At 42.2% G+C, this 24,873-nt stretch overlaps 2 protein-coding genes across 2 annotated transcripts in view; both read right to left on the bottom strand.

The window, feature by feature from the left end:
• Positions 1-271: 271 nt before the first annotated feature.
• Positions 272-9,305, bottom strand: LOC110522708 (cAMP-regulated phosphoprotein 19). Its single transcript, XM_021601184.3, has 3 exons — positions 9,052-9,305; positions 8,339-8,461; positions 272-2,510 (listed from the first exon to the last, which is right to left on the bottom strand). The coding sequence occupies exons 1-3, from the start codon at positions 9,112-9,114 to the stop codon at positions 2,334-2,336; spliced, it is 363 nt and encodes a 120-aa protein (XP_021456859.2). The 5' UTR covers positions 9,115-9,305; the 3' UTR covers positions 272-2,333.
• Positions 9,306-15,176: 5,871 nt separating this feature from the next.
• The window catches only part of LOC110521206 (protogenin B), a 38,035-nt gene continuing 28,338 nt past the window's right edge, over positions 15,177-24,873 (bottom strand). Inside the window, exons 12-20 of the mRNA XM_090231021.1 lie at positions 20,313-20,408; positions 19,786-19,972; positions 19,377-19,504; positions 18,916-19,086; positions 18,111-18,299; positions 17,475-17,598; positions 16,717-16,864; positions 16,442-16,549; positions 15,177-15,552 (exon numbers count right to left, since the gene is read on the bottom strand). Coding sequence (XP_090087147.1) covers positions 15,325-15,552; positions 16,442-16,549; positions 16,717-16,864; positions 17,475-17,598; positions 18,111-18,299; positions 18,916-19,086; positions 19,377-19,504; positions 19,786-19,972; positions 20,313-20,408 — 1,379 coding nt within the window. The 3' untranslated portion in view covers positions 15,177-15,324. The remainder of the gene's footprint in view (positions 15,553-16,441; positions 16,550-16,716; positions 16,865-17,474; positions 17,599-18,110; positions 18,300-18,915; positions 19,087-19,376; positions 19,505-19,785; positions 19,973-20,312; positions 20,409-24,873) is intronic.

Raw genomic sequence — 24,873 nt, forward strand, 5'->3', positions numbered from 1 at the left:
ATATAGAAGGCAAAACATGTCTAAAATATTGACTTTGTCCTCTCAGATACATGGTGATAGGCTATATACGGTTTCAATCAGTCACCACAGTAGATATATAGGCCCTCTGGAGTACACTTTGCAAAAATATATATATTTCAACTTCTCATTTAAAACAGCTATCCGAGGACAGTGATCCTCCGGCAGCAATTTTCCTCAAGATTCTTTCTGCTCGATTTTCATTTTATGAAGTAGTTCAGAAAGTATTTCAGACCACTCACCTTCTTCCGCATTTTGTTAAAGCCTTATTCTAAAATGGATTATTAAATAGTGTCTCCCCCCTGATCAATCTACACACAATACCCAATAAAGACAAAGTAAAAATAGTTTTTTTTAGAAATGTATATAAGTATTCAGACCCTTTACTCAGTACTTTGTTGAAGCACCTTTTGCAGCTGACTACAGCCTTGAGTCTTCTTAGGTATGACGCTACACGTGTGGCACACGTGTATCTGGGGAGTTTCTCCCATGCTTCTCTGCAGATCCTCTCAAGCTCTGTCAGGTTGGATTGGGAGTGTCACGACACAGCTATTTTCAGGTCTCTCCAGAGATGTTTGATTGGGTTCAAGTCCAGGCTCTGGGATATTCAGAGACTTGTCCCGAAGCCACTCCTGCGTTGTCTTGGCTATGTGCTTAGTGTAGTTGTCCTGTTGGAAGATGAACATTCGCCCCAGTCTGAAGTACTGATCGCTCTGGAGCAGGTTTTCATCAAGGATCTCTCTGTACTTTGCTCCGTTCATCTTTCCCTCGGTCTGGCTAGTTTCCCAGTCCCTGCCGCTGAAAAACATCCCCACACCACACGTGACGCTTGGCATTTCATCCCAAAGAGTTCAATCTTGGTTTCATCAGACCAGAGAATCTTGTTTCTGATGGTCTGTCAGTCTTTAGGCAAACTCCAAGCAAGCTTTCATGTGCCTTTTACTGAAGAGTGGCTTTCCGTCTGGCCCCTCTACCATAGAGGCCTGATTGATGGAGTGCTACAGAGATGGTTGTCCTTTTGGAAGGTTCTCTCATTTCCACCGAGGAACTCTGGAGCTCTGTCAGAGTGACTATCGGGTTCTTGGTCACCTCCCTGATCAAAGTACTTCTCCCCCGATTGCTCAGTTTGGCCAGGTGGCCCTAGGTATTTTATTTAACTAGGCAAGTCAGATAAGAACAAATACTTATTTACAATGACGGCCAAACCGGGACAATGCTGGGCCAATTGTGCGCCGCCCTATGGGACTCCCAATCACGGCCAGATGTGATTCAGCCTGGATTCGAACCAGGGACTGTAGTGACGCCTCTTGCATGGAGATGCAGTGCCTTAGACCGCTGCGCCACTCGGGTTCCAAACTTCTTCAATTTAAGAATGATGGAGGCCACTCTGTTCTTGGGGCCCTTCAATGCTGCAGAAATTGTTTGGTACCTTTCCCCAGATCTGTGGGACATGATTTGGAAAGGCACACACCTGTCTATATAATGTCCAATCAATTGAATTTACAACAGGTGGACTCCAATCAAGTTGTAGAAACATCTCAAGGATGATCAATGGAAACAGGATGCACCTGAGCTTAACTTATGTAAATAAGGTACTTCGGTTATTTTTTTTTATACATTTGCAAAAGTTCTATAAACTCGTTTCCCCTTGTCATTATGGGGTATTGTGATGTCATAATGGGGTATTGTGATGTCATAATGGGGTATTGTGTGTAGATTGATGAGGATTTTTTAAAATCAATTTTAGAATAAGGCTGTAACGTAACAAAATGTGGGAAAGGGGAGGTGGTCTGAATACTTCCTGAATGCTCTGTATGTAGAAGGTGCAGGAATGAAAGAAAGGGGCCAGAAGACAGGCCTAGTAGAGGTAATTGGCTCCCTAACCCTTACCAATGGCCACACCCCTATCCTTGGCTCCCTACCCCTTCCCCTTGGCTCTACCCCATAGCTCCCTACCCCTCTGCCCCATGGCTCCCTATCCCTTCCTCTTGGTTCTCTACCCATGTCTCCCTACCCCTCTTCCCCTTGGGGGCCCCCCTCTGCCTCTTCCCCTTGCCCCCCCCCCCCCCCCTACCTCTTCCCCTTAGGCGCCCCCCCCCCCACCTCTTCAATGTTTGAACAAATGTGAGGAATATGGAGGAAGGGCCAGCAAAATATGCATGCATTGAAGGGTTAGTGCCAAGCGGTAGACCTAGGGAACTAATTGAGACCGGCTCAGAGAGAGAACAAGAGCGAGCGATGGAATGGTAACAGAACAAAACAGTTCCAAGGTTCCATGGTTCCTAGTTCCATGGTTCCTAGTTCCATCAACCCACTCAGCCAGCCAGTTTGCTAGCCACGATAGAGGGCTTCCTCTGGGGGATGTCCTGGGGTGTGGGGATGTGGTCCCCGGTTATCTCTGCCTTCTCAGCCGGCGTCACTGCAGGGAGCTGCTGCTTGTTCTTCACCTTAGCCTTGGCCATGTTGTAGTCCCCAGAGTCAAAGAACTTTTGCTGTAGAGACACAAAACAAAAACACAGATTAGTTATGGTACAGGTCTAAGGATGTGAACCTTTAAAAAACGAAATTGGGAATGTTAACGTTTAGAAAGACTCAATAACCACATTTTTTTTTTGAACCAAAATTAAATTCACAGCGCAGTTATCACAACACTACCACTAACAGGTCCAGATCATCATAAAGGGAAACATTTAGATTAAACACCTAATACAACCATGCTGTAACATTAGTAGGAGAAGGTATGCATCTTCAAAATGATTTGCCACGGATGTAAAGCGCTCTGCGAGTCATCGTCGTTAACGGTTGGGGCGGGTGGGGAGAATGGCTGAGTGAGACAGGGAAGCAACAGCAGTGAAGTCCTGTATGGAAATACCTTGAAAAATTAAACGAGGTGGTGGTGAAATGGAAAACCTTTGCGAGGAGGAAGTGGGCGACAGTGGCAGTACAGGTGCAATGCTGAAAGGGAGGCCCAGCCCGTTGCTGCCAGCAGTGCGATAGGGGACGGAGTGAGAAACATCACAGCGCTGACTACAGAAATGATTGCAGTTGATATGCAGCCATTGTCAAATGGAAGAGGATGTTGGCTTCAATGCCCTGATGACATATCTAGAACCAGACTCCAAGATGGCATGTTGAATCAATGGTGGTGGATGTTGGCTTCAATGCCCTGATGGCAGACAGTGCCGTCGCAAAGTAAATCACACCCCTCGACTTATTCCACATTTTGTTACATTACAGCCTTATTCTAAAATGTATTAAATTGCCCCCCCTCCCCATATCAATCTACACACCACACCCCAAAATGACAACGCAAAAACAGGTTTTTAGAAATACTTGCAAATGTAAAAAAATTATTACATTTACATAAGCATTCAAGACGCTATATTCAGTACTTTGTTGAAGCACCTTTTGGCAGCGATTGCAGCCTCGAGTCTTCTTGGGTATTTGGGGGAGTTTCTCCCATTCTTCTCTGCAGATCCTCTCAAGCTCTGTCAGGTCGGATGGGAAGCATCGCTGCACAGCTATTTTCAGGTCTCTCCTGACTTATTCGATTGGGTTCAAGTCATCTTTCCCTCGATCCTGACTAGTCTCCCAGTCCATGCGGCTGAAAAACATCCCCTCAGTTTGATGTTGCCACCAACATGCTTCACCGTAGGGAAAGTGCCAGGTTTCCTCCAGACGTGACACTTGGCATTCAGGCCAAAGAGTTTAATCTTGGTTTCATCAGACCAGAGAATCTTGTTTATCATGGTCTGCGTCCTTTAGGTGCCTTTTGGCAAACTCCAAGCAGGCTTTCATGGGCCTTTTACTGAGGAGTGGCTTCCGCCTGGCCACTAACATAAAGGCCTGATTGGTGGAGTGCTGCAGAGTTGGTTGTCCTTCTGGAAGGTTCTCCCATCGCCATAGAGGAACTCTGGCGCTCTGTCAGAGTGACCATAGCGTTCTTGGTCACCTCCCTGACCAAGGCCCTTCTCCCCTGCTTGCTCAGTTTGGCCAGGCAGCCAGCTCCAGCAAGAGTCTTGGTGGTTCCAAACTTCTTCCATTTAAGAATGAATGATGCCGCTGTGCTCTCGGGACCTTCAATGATGCAGAAATGTTTTGGTACCCTTCCTCAGCTCCTGTCTCGGAGCTCTACGGATAAATTCCTTTGACCTCATGGCTTGATTTTTGCTTTGTCATGCACGGTCAACTGTGGGACCTTATATAGACAGGTGTCATGTCCAATCAATTGAATTTACCACAGGTGGACTTCAATCAAGTTGTAGAAACATTTCAAGGATGATCAATGGAAACAGGATGCACCTGAGCTCAATTTAGAGTCTCATAGCAAAGGGTCTGAATACTTATGTAAATAAGGTATGTTTATTTTTATATACATTTGCCAATTATTTATTTTTTTACTGTTTTTGCTTTGTCATTATGGGATAGTGTGTAGATGGATTAAATAAATAAAGTTCTCATAAATTTTAGAATAAGGCTGTAACGTTACAAAATGTGGTAAAGGTTTAGGGGGTCTTAATACTTTCTGAATGAACTGTATGTAGAGCGACTACAAGATGCCATGCATTAAAAATGCGAAGGCCCGGATGGAGAAATTGTACAATGGACAAAGTGCGAGCTCTCACACAATACGTGACGTTAACAACAGATTGTTGGACATCTATGAACACGCTGTCATACATCACTGTGACAAGCCATCATATTGACGAGAAGTGGGACATGAAGTACATACCGACAACATGGAGGAGAGGCACACATCTGAGAACCTAAAAACGTCATAAAATCTACCATCGTTGCCGAGTGGGTGGGGGGGACAACCGTAAGGTGAGCGCAGTCTGGTAGCCATGACTATAGTAGATTGAACTGTGGTTGACCCCAGTGACAATACAAAAGGCCATCTCTGAATTGTGTTTTTGTTTTATTTTTTAAGTAATTTTATGATCTATCACATAGTATAGCCTTTAAAAAGTGTTGTTTTGGGTTCAGAGAAGTCTGTGTTTGACTCTCTTTCCCAGAAAAGGAAAACAGATGCCTATCAAAGGAGGAGAATGATTCCATAACAAACATGCATTGCTGCGCAAGTAGGTGAATGTAAAGTGAAATTAATATAGTTTACATGTTCAGCGCATCTACAGCTACCAAAGTGTTGTGTTTGTAGGGCACAACCATAGGGGCAAAACTACCTTTGGCCGCCTTTCCTTCCAGTTCTCTGCTGCTAATGACTGGAACAAATTGAAAAAAATAAAATCACTGAAGCTGGAGTCTTATATCTCCCTCTCTAACTTTAAGCATCAGCTGTCAGAGCAGCTTACCGATCACTGTACCTGTACAGAGCCAATCTGTAAATAGCCCACCCAACTACCTCATCCCCATATTATTATTGATCCTCTCTCTTTTCCACCCCAGTATCTCTACTTGCCTATCATCATCTGCACATCTATCACTCCAGTGTTAATGCTAAATTGCAATTATTCCGACTCTATGGCCTATTTATTTCCTTACCTCCCTACTCTTCTACATTTGCACACACTGAACATAGATTTTTTTTTGTGTTATTGACTAAGTTTGTTTTTGTTGCACTGCTTTGCTTTTATCTTGGCCAGGTCGCAGTTGTAAATGAGAACTTGTTCTCAGCTGGCTTACCTGGTTAAATAAAAGGTTAAATAAAAACTCAAGGAGGTACATCGTTGGTCTGACCAATCAGAATTCACACTCAAAAAAAAACTGCTTTGATCACATGGACTGGAATATGTTCCGGGTCGCCTCTGGAGATATACGCAGGCTGTCACCGGATTAATAAAAAATAAAACATTTTCAAAAGCATAAATGACGTGATACCGATAGAGTCATCAAAACGTTCACAAATCAACAAACGTGGATAGATCGCAGCCTTGTAGGAAAACTGAAAGAGACAGATGCTGCTTATAAACAGGGCAAGGTTACCGGGGACAATTGTTTGGTTAAACAGTACGAATATGACCTACGCAGATCAATCAAGATGGCGGAACACAAGTATAGGGACAAAGTGGATGAGCAATTCAGAGGGTCGGACACAAGGCAGTATGTAGCAGGGGCTCTTAAGGAAGCCAGCCACATCGCGGTCACCAACTCCACCCTACCAGAGTAGCTTAAAACCTTATGACACACCTCACGATTCGAGCACAATGACCCTGAGCTGCAGAGAGCACACGATGACAACATGGGTTACACACTTCCGGGCGTCACTGAGGACATATGTCACTCTAACGTGTTAACCTTTGCAAGGCTGATGGCCCAGACATGAGCAGACCAGCTGGCTGTTGTGTTGTCAGACATTTTTAATCACTCCCTAGCTTAGGCCTCTATACCCACCTGCTTCAAGATGTCCGCTATCGTCCCTGTGCCCAAGGAAGAAAACTGAACTGAATGACTACCGACCAGTAGAACTCACTTCCATTATCATGAAGTGCTTCGAGAGGCTCGTCAAAGACCATATCACCTCCTCCCTCCCCGACACTCTCCATATCACCTTCTCCCTCCCTGACACTCACGACCCTCTCCATATCACCTCCTCACTCGACCCTCTCCATAGCACCTCCTCACTCGACCCTCTCCATATCACCTCCTCACTCGACACTCTCCATATCACCTTCTCCCTCCCCGACACTCACAACCCTCTCCATAGCACCTCCTCACTCCCCGACACTCGACCCTCTCCATATCACCTCCTCACTCGACCCTCTCCATATCACCTCCTCACTCCCCGACACTCGACCCTCTCCATATCACCTCCTCACTCGACCCTCTCCATAGCACCTCCTCACTCCCCGACACTCGACCCTCTCCATATCACCTCCTCACTCGACCCTCTCCATAGCACCTCCTCACTCGCCGACACTCGACCCTCTCCATAGCACCTCCTCACTCCCCGACACTCGACCCTCTCCATATCACCTTTTCCCTCCATGACACTCACGACCCTCTCCATAGCACCTCCTCACTCAACCCTCTCCATATCACCTCCTCACTCGACCCTCTCCATATCACCTTCTCCCTCCCCGACACTCACAACCCTCTCCATAGCACCTCCTCACTCCCCGACACTCGACCCTCTCCATATCACCTTCTCCCTCCACGACACTCACGACCCTCTCCATAGCACCTCCGCACTCGACCCTCTCCATATCACCTCCTCACTCGACCCTCTCCATATCACCTTCTCCCTCCCCGACACTCACAACCCTCTCCATAGCACCTTCTCCCTCCCCGACACACTCGACCCTCTCCATATCACCTCCTCCCTCCCCGACACACTCGACCCTCTCCATATCACCTCCCCGACACACTCGACCCTCTCCATATCGCCTCCCCGACACACTCGACCCTCTCCATATCACCTCCTCCCTCCCCGACACACTCGACCCTCTCCAATTTGCCTACCGCCCTGACAGATCCACGGACAACGCAATCACCATTGCACTGCACACTGCAGTCACCCACCTGGACAAAAGGAATGAGGATGCTGTTCATGGACTACAGCTCAGCCTTCAATACCATAGCTCATGGCCCAGGGTCTGAACTCCTCCCTAATGCAACTGGGTCCTGGACTTCCTGACAGGCCACCCCCCAGGTGGTGAAGGTAGGCATCGTTATCTCCTCGTCTATGGTCATCTCCCCCTCAACAGTCTTTACTCTGCCTCCACCCCAATGGACATGTATTCATCACTGCTACAGTTGTTATTTTATTTATTTTTTATTTATTTAACTAGGCAAGTCAGTTAAGAACAAATTCTTATTTTCAATGACGGCCTAGGAACAGTGGGTTAACTGCCTGTTCAGGGGCAGAACGACAGATTTGTACCTTGTCAGCTCGGGGATTTGAACTTGCAACCTTCCGGTTACCAGCCCAATGCTCTAACCACTAGGCTACCCTGCAGACAGTGCTATTTCTATTGTTTAGTGTTTTTTAAAATTACCATTTTAGTTATTTTAATTTAATTTAATGCTGCATGTTGGAGCTCAGAGCCTACGAGTATTTTTGTTTAACCAGGCAAGTCAGTTTAGAACAAATTCTTATTTACAATGAGGGCCAACCCCAGTCAAACCCGGACGAGGCTGGGCCAACTGTGCGCCGCCCTATGGGACTCCCAATCACGGTCGGTTGTGAGACAGCCTGGATTCGAACCAGGGTGCCTGTAGTGACACCTCTAGCACTGAGATAAAAATCCTTAGACCACTGCGCCACTCTCGAGAGCCCAATGTACCCTGCAATCACACGTGCAACCCTGTACATGTGACTATTAAACAATGAATCGCTCTGAAGGAGGAACAAAAAACATACCCCTTTCTGAAGGCGTTTCCGGAGCAGGTCAGAGCCCCCAGGTTTGGCTCCAAGATGAGGGTACCTGGCCTTCAGTTTCACCTCCTCTGCCTTCTCTGGAGTGATGACATTATCATCAATCTCCTGTGTTGGCGGAAGCACACACAATACACAGTATAAACACGCATGGAGAGACATGTTATGATGTAACGTTAGGTCAGGCAGCAATATAGTTTTATCAATCTCGTGGTTGACAAGTCATGGTTAGTTTAACAACTAGCTATGATTCTCTGAAAAACGGATGTCCTTTGGTTTGATTATCTAATGGTTGGGGTTCGTTTACTAGCAATCAGCACACAACGTTAGCCTTCTGCGTAACAGCAGTGTGGCAACAAAAAAAGTAGCTTAGCGGCCAGCATGAACGCACGTAGACAAAACAATATGGACAATATATAGTTAGCTAGCTGGTTAGCTAACATACAGAGCTAACTAGCCTTAAATTGAGAAAGACTCGTGTTGGTAGTTAACTTTAACGCGCTATAACTCATCTTGATAACTAAAATAATGATTGTGCACGGCGATGATACATTTGAAATACACTAACCAAGTTGCTAGCTAATTAAAATGCTGCTTAGACATCCACATTTGACCATTATCATGGCTAGCAAGCTACTGGCAATGTAGCATTAGCCTAGCTTGATAGCATCATAATAATTCAAACCTGACCGTCTGACCTGCTGTTCCTTGTGGGTTGCCTCATCGCTGGAGGGCCTTCTTCCTTCAATCTCCTCGGACATGGCAACAAGCAAAAAAAAGTATGTAAATATCAGGTTTTCTACAAAACTGACGCGAGGTTAAACTTTCACACCAACAAAACTGCAGTGCAGACGCAGCACATATATATATGGCTAGCCCATACAACAATGGCCGTATGTTTGAACTGGGTCGTACCACTCTCTAAAGTCGCTCCCTCACTTTTTCTCCCCTCTGTGTTGCAGCAGATTGTACGTCGATTGAACGTCGTAAAACACGAGACGGTGGGGGAAGCTCCGGGGCCGTTGGAATATATAACCACTGAACCCTTTCTTCTTCAAAGTAATCCCCAAAACGTATGTTTATAGTGAGCAACACATAATTAGATTGGCAGTATTTATGTTAAATGTATTTGAGTCCCTGTCAAAAGTTTGGACACACCTACTCATTCAAGATGTTTCCTTTATTTTCACTGTTTTCTACATTGTAGATTAATAGTGAAGATGTCAAAACTATGAAATAACACATACGGAATCATGTAGTAACCAAAAAAGTGTTCAACAAATCAAAATATATTTTATATTTGAGATTCTTCAAAGTAGCCACCGGTTGCGTTGCACACTCTTAGCATTCTCTCAACCAGCTTCATGAGGTAGTCACCTGGAATGCATTTCAATTAACAGGTGTGCCTTGTTAAAAGTTAATTTGTGGAATGTACTTTCTTCTTAATGCGTTTGAGCCAATCAGATGTGTTGTGACAAGGTATGGGTGGTATAAAGAAGATAGGCCTATTTGGTAAAAGACCAAGTCCATATTGTGGCAAGAACAGCTCAAATAAGCAAAGAGAAACGACAGTCCATCGTTACTTTAAGACATGAAGGTCAGTCAATGCGGAAAATGTAAAGAACTTTGAAAGTGTCTTCAAGTGCAGTCGCAAAAACCATCAAGCCCTAAGATGAAACTGGCTCTCATGAAGACTGCCACAGGAAAGGAAGACCCCGAGTTACCTCTGCTGCAGAGGACATTGTTCATTAGAGTTACCAGCCTCAGAAATCAGTACTTAACTGACCCTCAGATTGCACCTCACAGAGTTCAAGTAACAGACATCTCAACATCAACTGTTCAGAGGAGACTGCGTGAATCAGGCCTTCATGGTCAAATTGCTGCAAAGAAACCACTAAAGGACACCAATAAAAAAAAGATACTTGCTTGAGCCAAGAAACACGAGCAATGGACATTAGACCAGTGGAAATGTGTCCTTTGGTCTGATGAGTCCAAATTGGATTTAAAGTGATTTAATTTAATTTAGAATTCAAGGTACACTCAACCAGCATAGCTACCTCAGCATTCTGCAGCGAAACGCCATCTGGTTTGCGCTTAGTGGGACTATCATTTGTTTATCAACAGGACAATGACCCAAAACACACCTCCAGACTGTGTAAGGGCTATTTGAAAAGCAGCCCAAAAGTGCTCAGCATATGTGGGAACTCCTTCAAGACTGTTGGAAAAGCATTCCTCATGAGGCTGGTTGAGAGAATGCCCGAGTGCAAAGCTTTGATGTCTTCACTATTATTATATTTTTTTTGAAAACAGTAAAAATAAAAGAAAACCCTTGAATGAGGAGGTGTCCAAACTATTGACTGGTACTGTATATACATTTTTAACATAATGCCACTTTTGACAGTTAAACTAAGGCCATGAGTCGTTTATAAGTTATATTCTTCAAGAGTAAATGGGCATATATTATTAATTTACAAGTCCAAAAATGGATGTAGCAACTAAGGATTCTAGCTTTAACTTAAGGATCTTCCCCTTTTTTACATTTTTGCCTAAAATGACATACCCAAATCTAACTGCCTGTAGCTCAGGCCCTGAAGCAAGGATATGCATATTATTGGCACCATTTGAAAAGAAACACTTTGAAGTTTGTGGATATGTGAAAGGAATGTAGGAGAATATAACACAATAGATCTGGTAAAAGAAAATAAACAACGTTATTTTGTATTTTTTTGTACCATCATCTTTGAAATACAAGATAAAGACCATAATGTATTATTCCAGCCCAGGTGCAATTTAGATTTTGGACACTAGATGGGAACAGTGTATGTGCAAAGTTTTAGACCGATACAGTGAACCATTGCATTTTTGTTCAAAATGTTGTATCAAGACTGCCCAAATGTGCCTAATTTGTTAATTAACAACTTTTCATGTTCAAAATTGTGCACTCTCCTCAAACAATAGCATGGCATTATTTCACTGTAATAGCTACTGTAAATTGGACAGTAAAGTTAGATTAACAAAAATTTAAACTTTCTGACAATATCAGATATGTCTATGTCCTGGGAAATGTTCTTGTAACGTACAACCTCATGCTAATCGCATTAGCCTACGTTAGCTCAACCATCCCATGGACGGGACACCGATCTCGAAGAAGATTTATTTAACAATTCACCGATTACCTATTTATATCTGCTGAAATTTGAATAGCAAATTTGTTTACACTGCAAATAACTCTTCCACAAAAAAAATAGGGCAACTATGGGCCCTGGTAAAAAGTAGTGCACCCTATTCCCCATTGGCCCTGGTCAAAAGTAGTGCACTACATCTGGAATAGGGTGCTTTTTGGGATGGAGGCTTACATCCACATATAAATCAATGCTGTATACTGTGTTTTTTTTGTTTTTTTTACATTGAGGTGAATCAATGTCCTCATTATATCTCATCCACATCAACTGAGAATTACAAAACACAACAGCACCACTGCACCAGACAGGAATAGTTTTTCAGGAACAGTTTTATTCAAATGATGAGACAATCTTGAGAGGACCAAACAGTTTGGCTTGGGCATTGTGACACAGAAACACCTTTGTTTTAACAATTGAGATAAAAAAAATACAAAATGATATGGTAAATATGCATTACAAACACAGGAAATTATAACAAAAAATGAGCCAAATAATAAAAATAAGCAACACACTCAAAATGTTCAATTGGTGTCCTGCAATGGCAACAGGCAACAGGCTCACTGACTAACCTGCCACTGGGCACAGGCTTTGAGAACACAGACAAGAGGGAAAATAGCCCAATCTTTTCTTATATCCATCTATGAAAAATATGCGTTAACACTCAATAAAATTACCCTAAAAGAACAAAACAATAACAAAATGTTTTAAAAAGTCCCAAAGTTAACTTTTAAGTTCTTTAAGGTGAAATCTCTTGAACAACAATCATATCGACAACTAAACGGAACCATTTTTTGACCTCTCAAGCTGCTCAAAAAAAAAAAAGAAGGGAACTTGGCACCACAAAGAATCGACTATGAAAATGCCCTTTCCAGTGAATCAAAATCCTAGAAACATAAAACATTATGCAAATACTGTTATGTAAAAAAAATTAAAATAAAACCAAAGAACTAATGAATAAACAACGGTGACTTTAAATTAGTCTTTGGTTAAGATGAATTGCTTTTCAAAGATATAAAACTTGATTGTGTTGCTCTTCACACATAGTCGTTATCGATTTGATAGTCAGAATCCTTGTCGTATTGTCACACTGAAATATAGAATATAGTCATAACAAGGTTAGAATACCGAATATTGTAGTTGCCAGGTTAGAATCTGCTTGATGGATGAAAAATCCCCCGGAAAAAAAATAATAATTCACCTACTATCACTGTTAATACACTGACTGGATTCTTTGGTCCTGTGTGAGTAGCAAATACTATCAGGGTTGGACTCAATTCCATTCCAATCCAATCAATTCTGGAAGTTAACAAAAATTCTAAATGCCAACTTTGCTCATTGAAAAGGCATTGGAATTGGAATGTCAGTTTACTCCCATAATTGACATTTGAAATGGAACCGATCCCCAACCTGGCTTCAAATGACATCATTCCAAGGATCAATCTGAAGTCCTCCCATCTGATTTATCTGAAGGACTCTTTGGCATCTAATAGCACATCTGTGTCACCGCTGATTTTAGCATCAATGATCTAGATAGAAGGCACCCCACTGGGCACAGACGTCAGTTCAACGTCTAGTTTTGAATTACATCTGGTTGAGTTGTCAACTAACATGAATTCAACATGAAATCAACAAACAAAAACATGATGCCAATACATTGGACTTCGGTTAAAAGCTTAAAAAAATATGAAATTCTCTTTACAGTGATGACTTTTTTTCAAATCCAATCCGTTTTTCACGTTGATTCAATGTTATCACATTGCATTTTTTGTTGTTGAAATGACGTGGAAACAACATTGATTGAATCAGTTTTTGCTCAGTGGGACATCTGTGTCACTGCTGCGTTTAGTATCAGCGATTTAGATAGAATGCAAACGAAGAACAATCAATCGTCTGAAAGACAAAGAGTTAAAGCTTTCAACCAGGGATAAAACTCGTCTTGAAATGTACAATAAGAAATGCATTCAACTCAAAGAGGAATAGACAAACACTCTTAGGAAAAAGGGTTCCACAAGGGTTCTTTGGCTGTCCTCATAGGTTAACCCTTTTGGGTTCCAAGTAGAACCCTTTTGAGTTCCAGGTAGAACCCTTTTGAGTTCCAAGTAGAACCCTTTTGAGTTCCAGGTAGAACCCTTTTGAGTTCCAGGTAGAACTCTGTGGAAACGGTTGTACATGGAACGCATGACTTTGGCATAGTCTGTATGCCTATTGCATGTAGAATGTTGTTGTTGTTGCTTTTGAGGTTGTGTTTACTTATAGGCAAACAACTCTTTCTTTGGATCTCTTATATCTACGACCATCTGCAAAGCCCCTTTTCCACGTTATAAGGCCATTTTAAAGCTTTTAAGGTTGGGTGCACTGGAAATGCCAGTTAAATGTTTATGTTTGGTTACTTTATCTTCCTCAAATAGAGAAGGATGATATCTAATGCACTTAAATAGTAGAACTATACTGACTCATCATTCAAAACTTAAAAGCTTTTCCAACCTTGTAAAAAACAACTAATAATTAAAAAAGGAATTTTCACAAAACTTCAAAAACAAATTAAGCCTAAATAATTCCTGCAGGATATTAATGAGGGTAAGAAGAAATTGCTTTTAAATGTTTTCAACTTCATTCCCTGAGTTATGGGGAAATATTGCACAATATACTGTTAAGATGAGGTAGCACTATATACAGTACTGCACAATATACCATTAATATGAGGTAGCACTATATACAGTACTGCACAATATACCGTTAAGATGAGGTAGTACTATATACAGTACTGCACAATATACCGTTAAGATGAGGTAGCACTATATACAGTACTGCACAATATACCGTTAAGATGAGGTAGCACTATATACAGTACTGCACAATATACTGTTAAGATGAGGTAGTACTATATACAGTACTCCACAATATACCGTTAAGATGAGGTAGCACTCTATACAAATCAGAGTCACTGAGGTAGACAATCAGCAATGAGGGGTCACCAACTACACCCTCTACTTCAGAGGAAGAAATACATCTATATTAACATATTAGAAAATGTATCACAAAAGCAATACATTTTTGTTTACATTCTTTTGAACTTTCATTTTTGGTGTGAGCTTCGGTTTAGAACAGACATTAAGGACTCATTTCCCCCGGGTCCTGTGCAAAGAAGCCACTTTGAATGGAGAATATCACTCAACATGCTTTTCAGGATACCATAACATACCTGTCACCAATCCAGGACAAGGCTTGATCTGTGTTTTTAAAAGAAAACAGCCCTAAAGACCGAACAGACACACAGACGAAAACCAGACAGACTGAAAATGAGCTCAAAATGAAACAGGAAAACAACAACATTCATTTAGACCTGAAGAAAACCCCTGTTTCCTCCTCAATCTTCAACTTCCTGATCCCTCTTCATAACTCCTTGTATGTTCCATGCCCAAGGACCTGTTTTCAGGAGGCCAAGAAGGGGGGGGGAAGTGGGCAGCTTCAGCTGTAGCTAAGTCACATTCAGGCTGGGTAGTCTATCGTCAGGAGGAGCCTGATGACTGGACGGTGGCCTGGACAGGATAAGCAGCTTCCTCAGCCAAGAGGGAACAGGGACGTGAGGACCGCTGGACAATGTCATGATCAGGCCGGTGGAGGTGATGGTGATGATGGTAAGGGTTGGGCTTGGTGTTGTCACCTCAGATTCCACTTTAAAACCAGGATTTCCTTCTTCCTCCGCTTCTAAAACACTCTTCATCCTCTGGAGTTGAGCTGTCATCCAACTCTGACCGGAAGGATGGATGGCTGGAATTACAGGACGGGTTACTCATTCTCACTCTCGTGACCGGAGTCTCCCGTCTCGTGGCTTCCTTCGCTGGTCTCAGTGGTCCCAGAGCTGCTTCCCCGACTGCTACCCACGGAGCGCTGTAAGCCCCCTAGTGGTCCAAACAGGATCTGCAGGCTGGAAGGCTGGAGGGGCGGGGCGTCTACCTTTTCCTCGTAACACAGCACGGTCTTCCCTGCCTCGTACAGACACACTCTGTTCTCAGCCTAGAGATAGAGGAGAGGAGGAGATTTTTTGATATTTGTTTGTTTGTCATTGTATAACAATACTCGACTCTAAACTATACCGAACCAAAATATAAACACAACATGTAAAGTGTTGGTTCTATGTTTCACGAGCTGAAATAAAAGATCCCAGAAATGTTCCATACACACAAGCTTATTTCTCTCAAATGTTGTGCACAAATTTGTTTACATCCCTGTTACTGAGCATTTCTCCTTTACCAAGATAATCCATCCACCTGACAGATGTGGCATATCAAGAAGCTGAATAAGCAGCATGATCATTACACAGGTGCACCTTGTGCTGTGGACAATAAAAGGCCACTCTTAACATGTTCGGTTTGTCACACAACACAATGCCACAGATATCTAAAGTTTTGAGGGAGAGTGCAATTGGCATGCTGACTGCAGGAATGTCCACCAGAGCTGTTGCCAGAGAATTTAATATTAATATCTCTACCATAAACTGCCTCCAACGTCATTTTAGAGAATTTGGCAGCCGCAGACCAAGTGTAAGCACGCCAGCCCAGGACCTCCACATCCTGCGGGATCGTCTGAGACCAGCCACCCTTGACAGCTGATGAAACGGAGGAGTATTTCTGTCTGTAATAAAGCCCTTTTGTGAGGAAAAACTAATTCTGATTGGCTATGCCCTCCCAGGCCCACCCATGCCCAGTCCTGCCCAGTCATGTGAAATCCATAGATTAGGGCCTAATGAATTTATTTCCATTGACTGATTTCCTTATATGAACTATAACTCAGTAAAATTGTTGAACCAGTTGCATGTTGCATTTTAAAAAAATATATTTTGGATCAGTATTGATGTTGAGGATAGGCTCTCTAATAGCATCAAGTTCCCGTCTGAAGATTTTACCTGGCTTGTATTTGTATTACGTCTCTCCCTCTTGAAGAATTGCCATCTCTTACCGCGGTTGCTGCCATTGACTGGACCTTTTCTACTAATCACCAGGTTAGAACCACCCTGAAACAGAGATATTACAAACAGATAGAGAGGTCTGTTGCTGGTTGCTAAAAATACATTGACAACCAGCATAAAACCTTATCATGGCATCATAAAGGTTGTCATAGCGATGTCTTAAATACATTCTCATACCACTCGTGGCCTGCGTCTGTGGAGCCATGTCTCACCTTGGCATCAATGAAGTGTTGTGCCATCACAGGCATCAGGTCCTCTATGTTGTCAGCCTGGTGTTCATTGGCCAGGGCCAAACCAGCATGTGGACCATGGGGTCTCTCACCGTTCACTACGTCCATGATCTTACAGATGGACGATTTCCTATTGGAGTAAAGCGTGGAAGTTAGTGGACAATATGAAATAATCTATTTGAAGAGAGGTCTTTCAAAAATGGCTGACGGAGTAAATGGAATATGAGAAGATGATTACCAAAAAATAAGAAGATGATTACCATAAAATAAGATGATTACCATAAAAGAAGATTACCATAAAAGAAGAAGATGATTACCATAAAAGAAGATTACCATAAAATAAGAAGATGATTACCATAAAAGAAGATTACCATAAAAGAAGATTACCATAAAACAAGAAGATGATTACCATAAAAGAGGAAGATGATTACCATAAAGATTACCATAAAAGAAGAAGATGATTACCATAAAAGAAGATTACCATAAAAGAAGATTACCATAAAAGAAGATTACCATAAAATAAGAAGATTACCATAAAAGAGGAAGATGATTACCATACAAGAGGAAGATGATTACCATAAAGATTACCATAAAATAAGAAGATTACCATAAAATAGGAAGATTACCATAAAAGAGGAAGATGATTACCATAAAAGAAGATTACCATAAAAGAAGAAGAAGATTACAATAAAAGAAGAAGATGATTACAATAAATGAAGGAGATTAGTATAGATATGTACCTGGATCTGCCTTTGTTGATGAGGATGAGAGCACAGATGGCGATACAAGCCAGAGTGATGCAGACCCCCACCATGAGGCCTGTCATGGACTTCTGGACCATGTGGTACTGGCCATCAGAGAACACTGGAGGAGACAAGCAACAGGCATACTGTTACACAGGAGAAATCATCTCACTTTGGGAAAGTACTATAGGCTACTGGAACTATACAGCTGTTAGCTATACACCACTAACAGATCTAGGAACAGCCTATTAGCATTGAGACAAAATTATAATTTGTTTGTTGCTATACATTCTACTGCTTCAGTTATTATGTCTCCAACAGCAGTATTATCAACATTCAAATATCTCCCCAGTCCAACAACACTCCAAGGGAAAGGGGGATGCCTAGTCAGTTGTACAACTGAATGCATTCAACCTGAAATGTGTCTTCTGGACTTAACCCAACCCCTCTGAATCACAGAGGTGCGGGGAGCTGCCTTAATCGATGTCATCGGCGCCCGGGGAGCAGTTGTTGTTGGAGGTTAACTGCCTTGATCCACCTTGCCGGCTGGGGGATTCGAACCTGCAACCTTTCGTTTACTGGTCCAACGCTCTTAACTGCTAGGCTACCTGCTGCCCATGTAACCATAGTAACCTGAAGTGTCTGAGGAGGATCCGCTGTCTGAATGCCTGGGGCTCTTCCCTCTGTGTCTTGGCTCGGGCCCCAGGGCCAGCTCCACAGTGGTAGAGAAGGGCCCGTCTCCCACCAGGTTGGAGGCAGAGATCTTCACCAGGTAGACGTTACCAGGCTCCAGACGCTCCAGCAGGACCATGGTGTTACTTCCTGTAGGGGGAAAGACAGGACTGGTGTTAGAGAGTGCTGAATAGGATGAGGAAACGTTCCGTGTTGATTTAGTCAGTTCTTTTTACATCGTCTTTTCCAGCACGGTTACAGTAACCACGGTGGATGTGTAACCAGGGCAACCCAGCTCAGCTCGGCTCAGTTATGTCAAAAAGGGTTTAAGAGATGAGGTCAAAATCTAGCTGTCCATACTCACACTCCCTCTGCAGTATTTGCTAGTGTCCATACTCACCCTCCCTCTAGTGTTTGCCAGTGTCCATACTCACCCTCCCTCTACAGTGTTTGCTAGTGTCCATACTCACCCTCCCTCTACAGTATTTGCTAGTGTCCATACTCACCCCCTCCCTCTGCAGTGTTTGCTAGTGTCCATACTCACCCCCTCCCTCTACAGTATTTGCTAGTGTCCATACTCACCCCCTCCCTCTGCAGTGTTTGCTAGTGTCCATACTCACCCCCTCCCTCTACAGTATTTGCTAGTGTCCATACTCCCCCACCCCCTACAGTATTTGCTAGTGTCCATACTCACCATCCCTCTACAGTGTTTGCCAGTGTCCATACCCACCCTCCCTCTACAGTATTTGCTAGTGTTCATACTCACCATCCCTCTGCAGTGTTTGCCAGTGTCCGGCCAGCCAGGCCCTCTGTGAGGCGTACAGGATGGTGTAGTGTGTCACTGCCAGGTTGTTCTCCTCTGGTTCCCTCCAGGAAACCAGGGCTGTGCCGTCCTCAATCAGAGACACCCTCACACCTTCAGGTGGACGACTGGGCGCTGATGAACAGAAGAGGGTCATTTTGAGTCTCTTTAGTTTAAAAGTATGTTGGTCCGTCATCTAGTACGGTCGGCTTTGATTGGTGAGTGTTGTTGTGTGCAGAGGGGTCTTTGGTTGGAGCTCAGCTTGGGGTAGACTGGGAAGGAAGCTACTGTTGTCTAATTAACTTTTAAAAAGACTTCTTCATGATCTATAGATAGAGGGCACTTGTTACTCTGGTGACCCTGGTTACCTTGGTTACCCCTGGGGAGATAATAGTCAGAGAAAGATCAGAAGATGGTTTGTTCACCTGCAGGAAGGGTCCTCTGGTGGACAACAGAACTCCAGGGACTGGACAGCTGGTCGGCATGGAGACGCACCACTAACTCATAGCGTGTGTTGGGTTCCAGACCCTGTATCGCCACATTCTGATTGGTACTGACGAGGACAATCATGACAGGTTCAAACCAACAACTGTGTCAAAAACAAATCTTGATTTTCAGTCTCTTAGAAACTAAGTGTAGAACTAAATTACCACATGTAACATAAATGTCCAATGATCTGAAAAATTACAATGGATAGTAGTAAAGTAATAATCTTACTATTAAAGTAGTAGTCAAATATTCTTATTCTACCTCAACAGACCACAGTATACAGGTATAAACATCTTGAACTTGAGCAGTGTCTTGAACTTGAGCAGTTCTGTTGCATGAACTCACGTCTGTATGTAGCGTATGGCTGATACGTTCATCAGGCCCACAGGTGTACAGCGAGCGGTGTAGCTAACAACCTTCCTAGAGGCGAAGGCAGGACGGCTCCAACGCAGGTACACCGCCGACGAGCCGTTAGCCAACGCTCTCACATGGTCCGGGGCTGGAGGCTGGGCCACCGGGTGATCTCGGATTGCTACAAGACACACACACAGACGCATACATTTTTTAGTCACAACTAGAAAAGGTACATTTCCTGAAGAAAATCTGTGTGCTTGCTTCAAATCTAATCAAATCCAATTTTATTTGTCACATACACATGGTTAGCAGATGTTAATGCGAGTGTAGCGAAATGCTTGTGCTTCCAGTTCCCCACAATGCAGTAATAACCAACGAGTAATCTAACCTTCAGCTGTCTAGAAGTATTTTTTTTATGGTAGTGGGAGATGTGTTTGAGGCCAATGTAGATATTCAGGATGAACAGAAGCTGAAACAGATCAATAGTAAGAATTGATCTGATTTCTTTGTGTACTTACACACACATCCTGGGGTGCTGAGAGTCTGGTCGGCCTGGTAACCATCTCCTACAAGGCTTAATGCCAACAGTTTCACCTGGTACTTCCGCCTTGGGTCTGGAAATCAATAAATTGTAGATGAATAAATAATATAAGTGTAAATAAATGTTCTGTTTATTATCAACTAACCACCATAATAGCTTAAAACAACTGGGCTAACAAAATGCTGAGATGTCCACTATCAGTCACAATCAATCAATCAATCAATCAATCAAATGTATTTATAAAGCCCTTCTTACATCAACTGATGTCACAAAGTGCTGTACAGAAACCCAGCCTTAAACCCCAAACAGCAAGCAGTGCAGGTGTAGATTACATCTATCATCCTATTGGAGGAGTAGATTACATCTATCATCCTAATGGAGGAGTAGATTACATCTATCATCCTAATGGAGGTGTAGATTACATCTATCATCATAATGGAGGAGTAGATTACATCTACCATCTATCATCCTAATGGAGGAGTAGATTACATCTACCATCTATCATCCTAATGGAGGAGTAGATTACATCTACCATCTATCATCCTAATGGAGGAGTAGATTACATCTATCATCCTAATGCAGGAGTAGATTACATCGATCATCCTATTGGAGGAGTAGATTACATCGATCATCCTAATGGAGGAGTAGATTACATCGATCATCCTAATGGAGGAGTAGATTACATCGATCATCCTATTGGAGGAGTAGATTACATCTATCATCCTATTGGAGGAGTAGATTACATTGATCATCCTATTGGAGGAGTAGATTACATCGATCATCCTATTGGAGGAGTAGATTACATCTATCATCCTATTGGAGGAGTAGATTACATCGATCATCCTATTGGAGGAGTAGATTACATCGATCATCCTATTGGAGGAGTAGATTACATCGATCATCCTAATGGAGGAGTAGATTACATCGATCATCCTAATGGAGGAGTAGATTACATCGATCATCCTAATGGAGGAGTAGATTACATCGATCATCCTAATGGAGGAGTAGATTACATCGATCATCCTAATGGAGGAGTAGATTACATCGATCATCCTAATGGAGGAGTAGATTACATCGATCATCCTATTGGAGGAGTAGATTACATCTATCATCCTATTGGAGGAGTAGATTACATCTATCATCCTATTGGAGGAGTAGATTACATCGATCATCCTATTGGAGGAGTAGATTACATCGATCATCCTATTGGAGGAGTAGATTACATCTATCATCCTATTGGAGGAGTAGATTACATCTATCATCCTATTGGAGGAGTAGATTACATCTATCATCCTATTGGAGGAGTAGATTACATCTATCATCCTATTGGAGGAGTAGATTACATCTATCATCCTAATGGAGGAGTAGATTACATCTATCATCCTAATGGAGGAGTAGATTACATCTATCATCCTATTGGAGGAGTAGATTACATCTATCATCCTAATGGAGGATTAGATTACATCTATCATCCTAATGGAGGAGTAGATTACATCTATCATCCTAATGGAGGAGTAGATTACATCTATCATCCTAATGGAGGAGTAGATTACATCTATCATCCTATTGGAGGAGTAGATTACATCTATCATCCTAATGGAGGAGTAGATTACATCTATCATCCTAATGGAGGAGTAGATTACATCTATCATCCTAATGGAGGAGTAGATTACATCTATCATCCTAATGGAGGAGTAGATTACATCTATCATCCTAATGGAGGAGTAGATTACATCTATCATCCTAATGGAGGAGTAGATTACATCTATCATCCTAATGGAGGAGTAGATTACATCGATCATCCTAATGGAGGAGTAGATTACATCGATCATCCTATTGGAGGAGTAGATTACATCTATCATCCTATTGGAGGAGTAGATTACATCTATCATCCTATTGGAGGAGTAGATTACATCTATCATCCTATTGGAGGAGTAGATTACATCTATCATCCTATTGGAGGAGTAGATTACATCTATCATCCTAATGGAGGAGTAGATTACATCTATCATCCTAATGGAGGTGTAGATTACATCTATCATCCTAATGGAGGAGTAGATTACATCTATCATCCTAATGGAGGAGTAGATTACATCTATCATCCTAATGGAGGAGTAGATTACATCTATCATATATCATCCTAATGGAGGAGTAGATTACATCTATCATCCTAATGGAGGAGTAGATTACATCTATCATCCTAATGGAGGAGTAGATTACATCTATCATCCTAATGGAGGAGTAGATTACATCTATCATCCTAATGGAGGAGTAGATTACATCTATCATCCTAATGGAGGTGTAGATTACATCTATCATCCTAATGGAGGTGTAGATTACATCTATCATCCTAATGGAGGAGTAGATTACATCTATCATCCTAATGGAGGAGTAGATTACATCTATCATCCTAATGGAGGAGTAGATTACATCTATCATATATCATCCTAATGGAGGAGTAGATTCCATCGATCATCCTATTGGAGGAGTAGATTACATCGATCATCCTATTGGAGGAGTAGATTACATCTATCATCCTATTGGAGGAGTAGATTACATCTATCATCCTAATGGAGGATTAGATTACATCTATCATCCTAATGGAGGAGTAGATTACATCTATCATCCTAATGGAGGAGTAGATTACATCTATCATCCTAATGGAGGAGTAGATTACATCTATCATCCTATTGGAGGAGTAGATTACATCTATCATCCTAATGGAGGAGTAGATTACATCTATCATCCTAATGGAGGAGTAGATTACATCTATCATCCTAATGGAGGAGTAGATTACATCTATCATCCTAATGGAGGAGTAGATTACATCTATCATCCTAATGGAGGAGTAGATTACATCTATCATCCTAATGGAGGAGTAGATTACATCGATCATCCTAATGGAGGAGTAGATTACATCGATCATCCTATTGGAGGAGTAGATTACATCTATCATCCTATTGGAGGAGTAGATTACATCTATCATCCTAATGGAGGTGTAGATTACATCTACCATCATAATGGAGGAGTAGATTACATCTATCATCTATCATCCTAATGGAGGAGTAGATTACATCTACCATCTATCATCCTAATGGAGGAGTAGATTACATCTACCATCTATCATCCTAATGGAGGAGTAGATTACATCTATCATCCTAATGCAGGAGTAGATTACATCGATCATCCTATTGGAGGAGTAGATTACATCTATCAACCTAATGGAGGAGTAGATTACATCGATCATCCTAATGGAGGAGTAGATTACATCGATCATCCTAATGGAGGAGTAGATTACATCGATCATCCTAATGGAGGAGTAGATTACATCGATCATCCTATTGGAGGAGTAGATTACATCTATCATCCTATTGGAGGAGTAGATTACATCGATCATCCTATTGGAGGAGTAGATTACATCGATCATCCTATTGGAGGAGTAGATTACATCTATCATCCTATTGGAGGAGTAGATTACATCGATCATCCTATTGGAGGAGTAGATTACATCGATCATCCTAATGGAGGAGTAGATTACATCGATCATCCTAATGGAGGAGTAGATTACATCGATCATCCTAATGGAGGAGTAGATTACATCGATCATCCTATTGGAGGAGTAGATTACATCTATCATCCTATTGGAGGAGTAGATTACATCGATCATCCTATTGGAGGAGTAGATTACATCGATCATCCTAATGGAGGAGTAGATTACATCGATCATCCTAATGGAGGAGTAGATTACATCGATCATCCTAATGGAGGAGTAGATTACATCGATCATCCTAATGGAGGAGTAGATTACATCGATCATCCTAATGGAGGAGTAGATTACATCGATCATCCTATTGGAGGAGTAGATTACATCTATCATCCTATTGGAGGAGTAGATTACATCGATCATCCTATTGGAGGAGTAGATTACATCGATCATCCTAATGGAGGAGTAGATTACATCGATCATCCTAATGGAGGAGTAGATTACATCGATCATCCTAATGGAGGAGTAGATTACATCGATCATCCTAATGGAGGAGTAGATTACATCGATCATCCTAATGGAGGAGTAGATTACATCGATCATCCTATTGGAGGAGTAGATTACATCTATCATCCTATTGGAGGAGTAGATTACATCTATCATCCTATTGGAGGAGTAGATTACATCGATCATCCTATTGGAGGAGTAGATTACATCGATCATCCTATTGGAGGAGTAGATTACATCTATCATCCTATTGGAGGAGTAGATTACATCTATCATCCTATTGGAGGAGTAGATTACATCTATCATCCTATTGGAGGAGTAGATTACATCTATCATCCTATTGGAGGAGTAGATTACATCTATCATCCTAATGGAGGAGTAGATTACATCTATCATCCTAATGGAGGAGTAGATTACATCTATCATCCTATTGGAGGAGTAGATTACATCTATCATCCTAATGGAGGAGTAGATTACATCTATCATCCTAATGGAGGAGTAGATTACATCTATCATCCTAATGGAGGAGTAGATTACATCTATCATC

Source organism: Oncorhynchus mykiss, chromosome 4 (assembly GCF_057628025.1).
Source record: "Oncorhynchus mykiss isolate SJ-2025 chromosome 4, ASM5762802v1, whole genome shotgun sequence".
Lineage (NCBI taxonomy): Eukaryota > Metazoa > Chordata > Actinopteri > Salmoniformes > Salmonidae > Oncorhynchus > Oncorhynchus mykiss.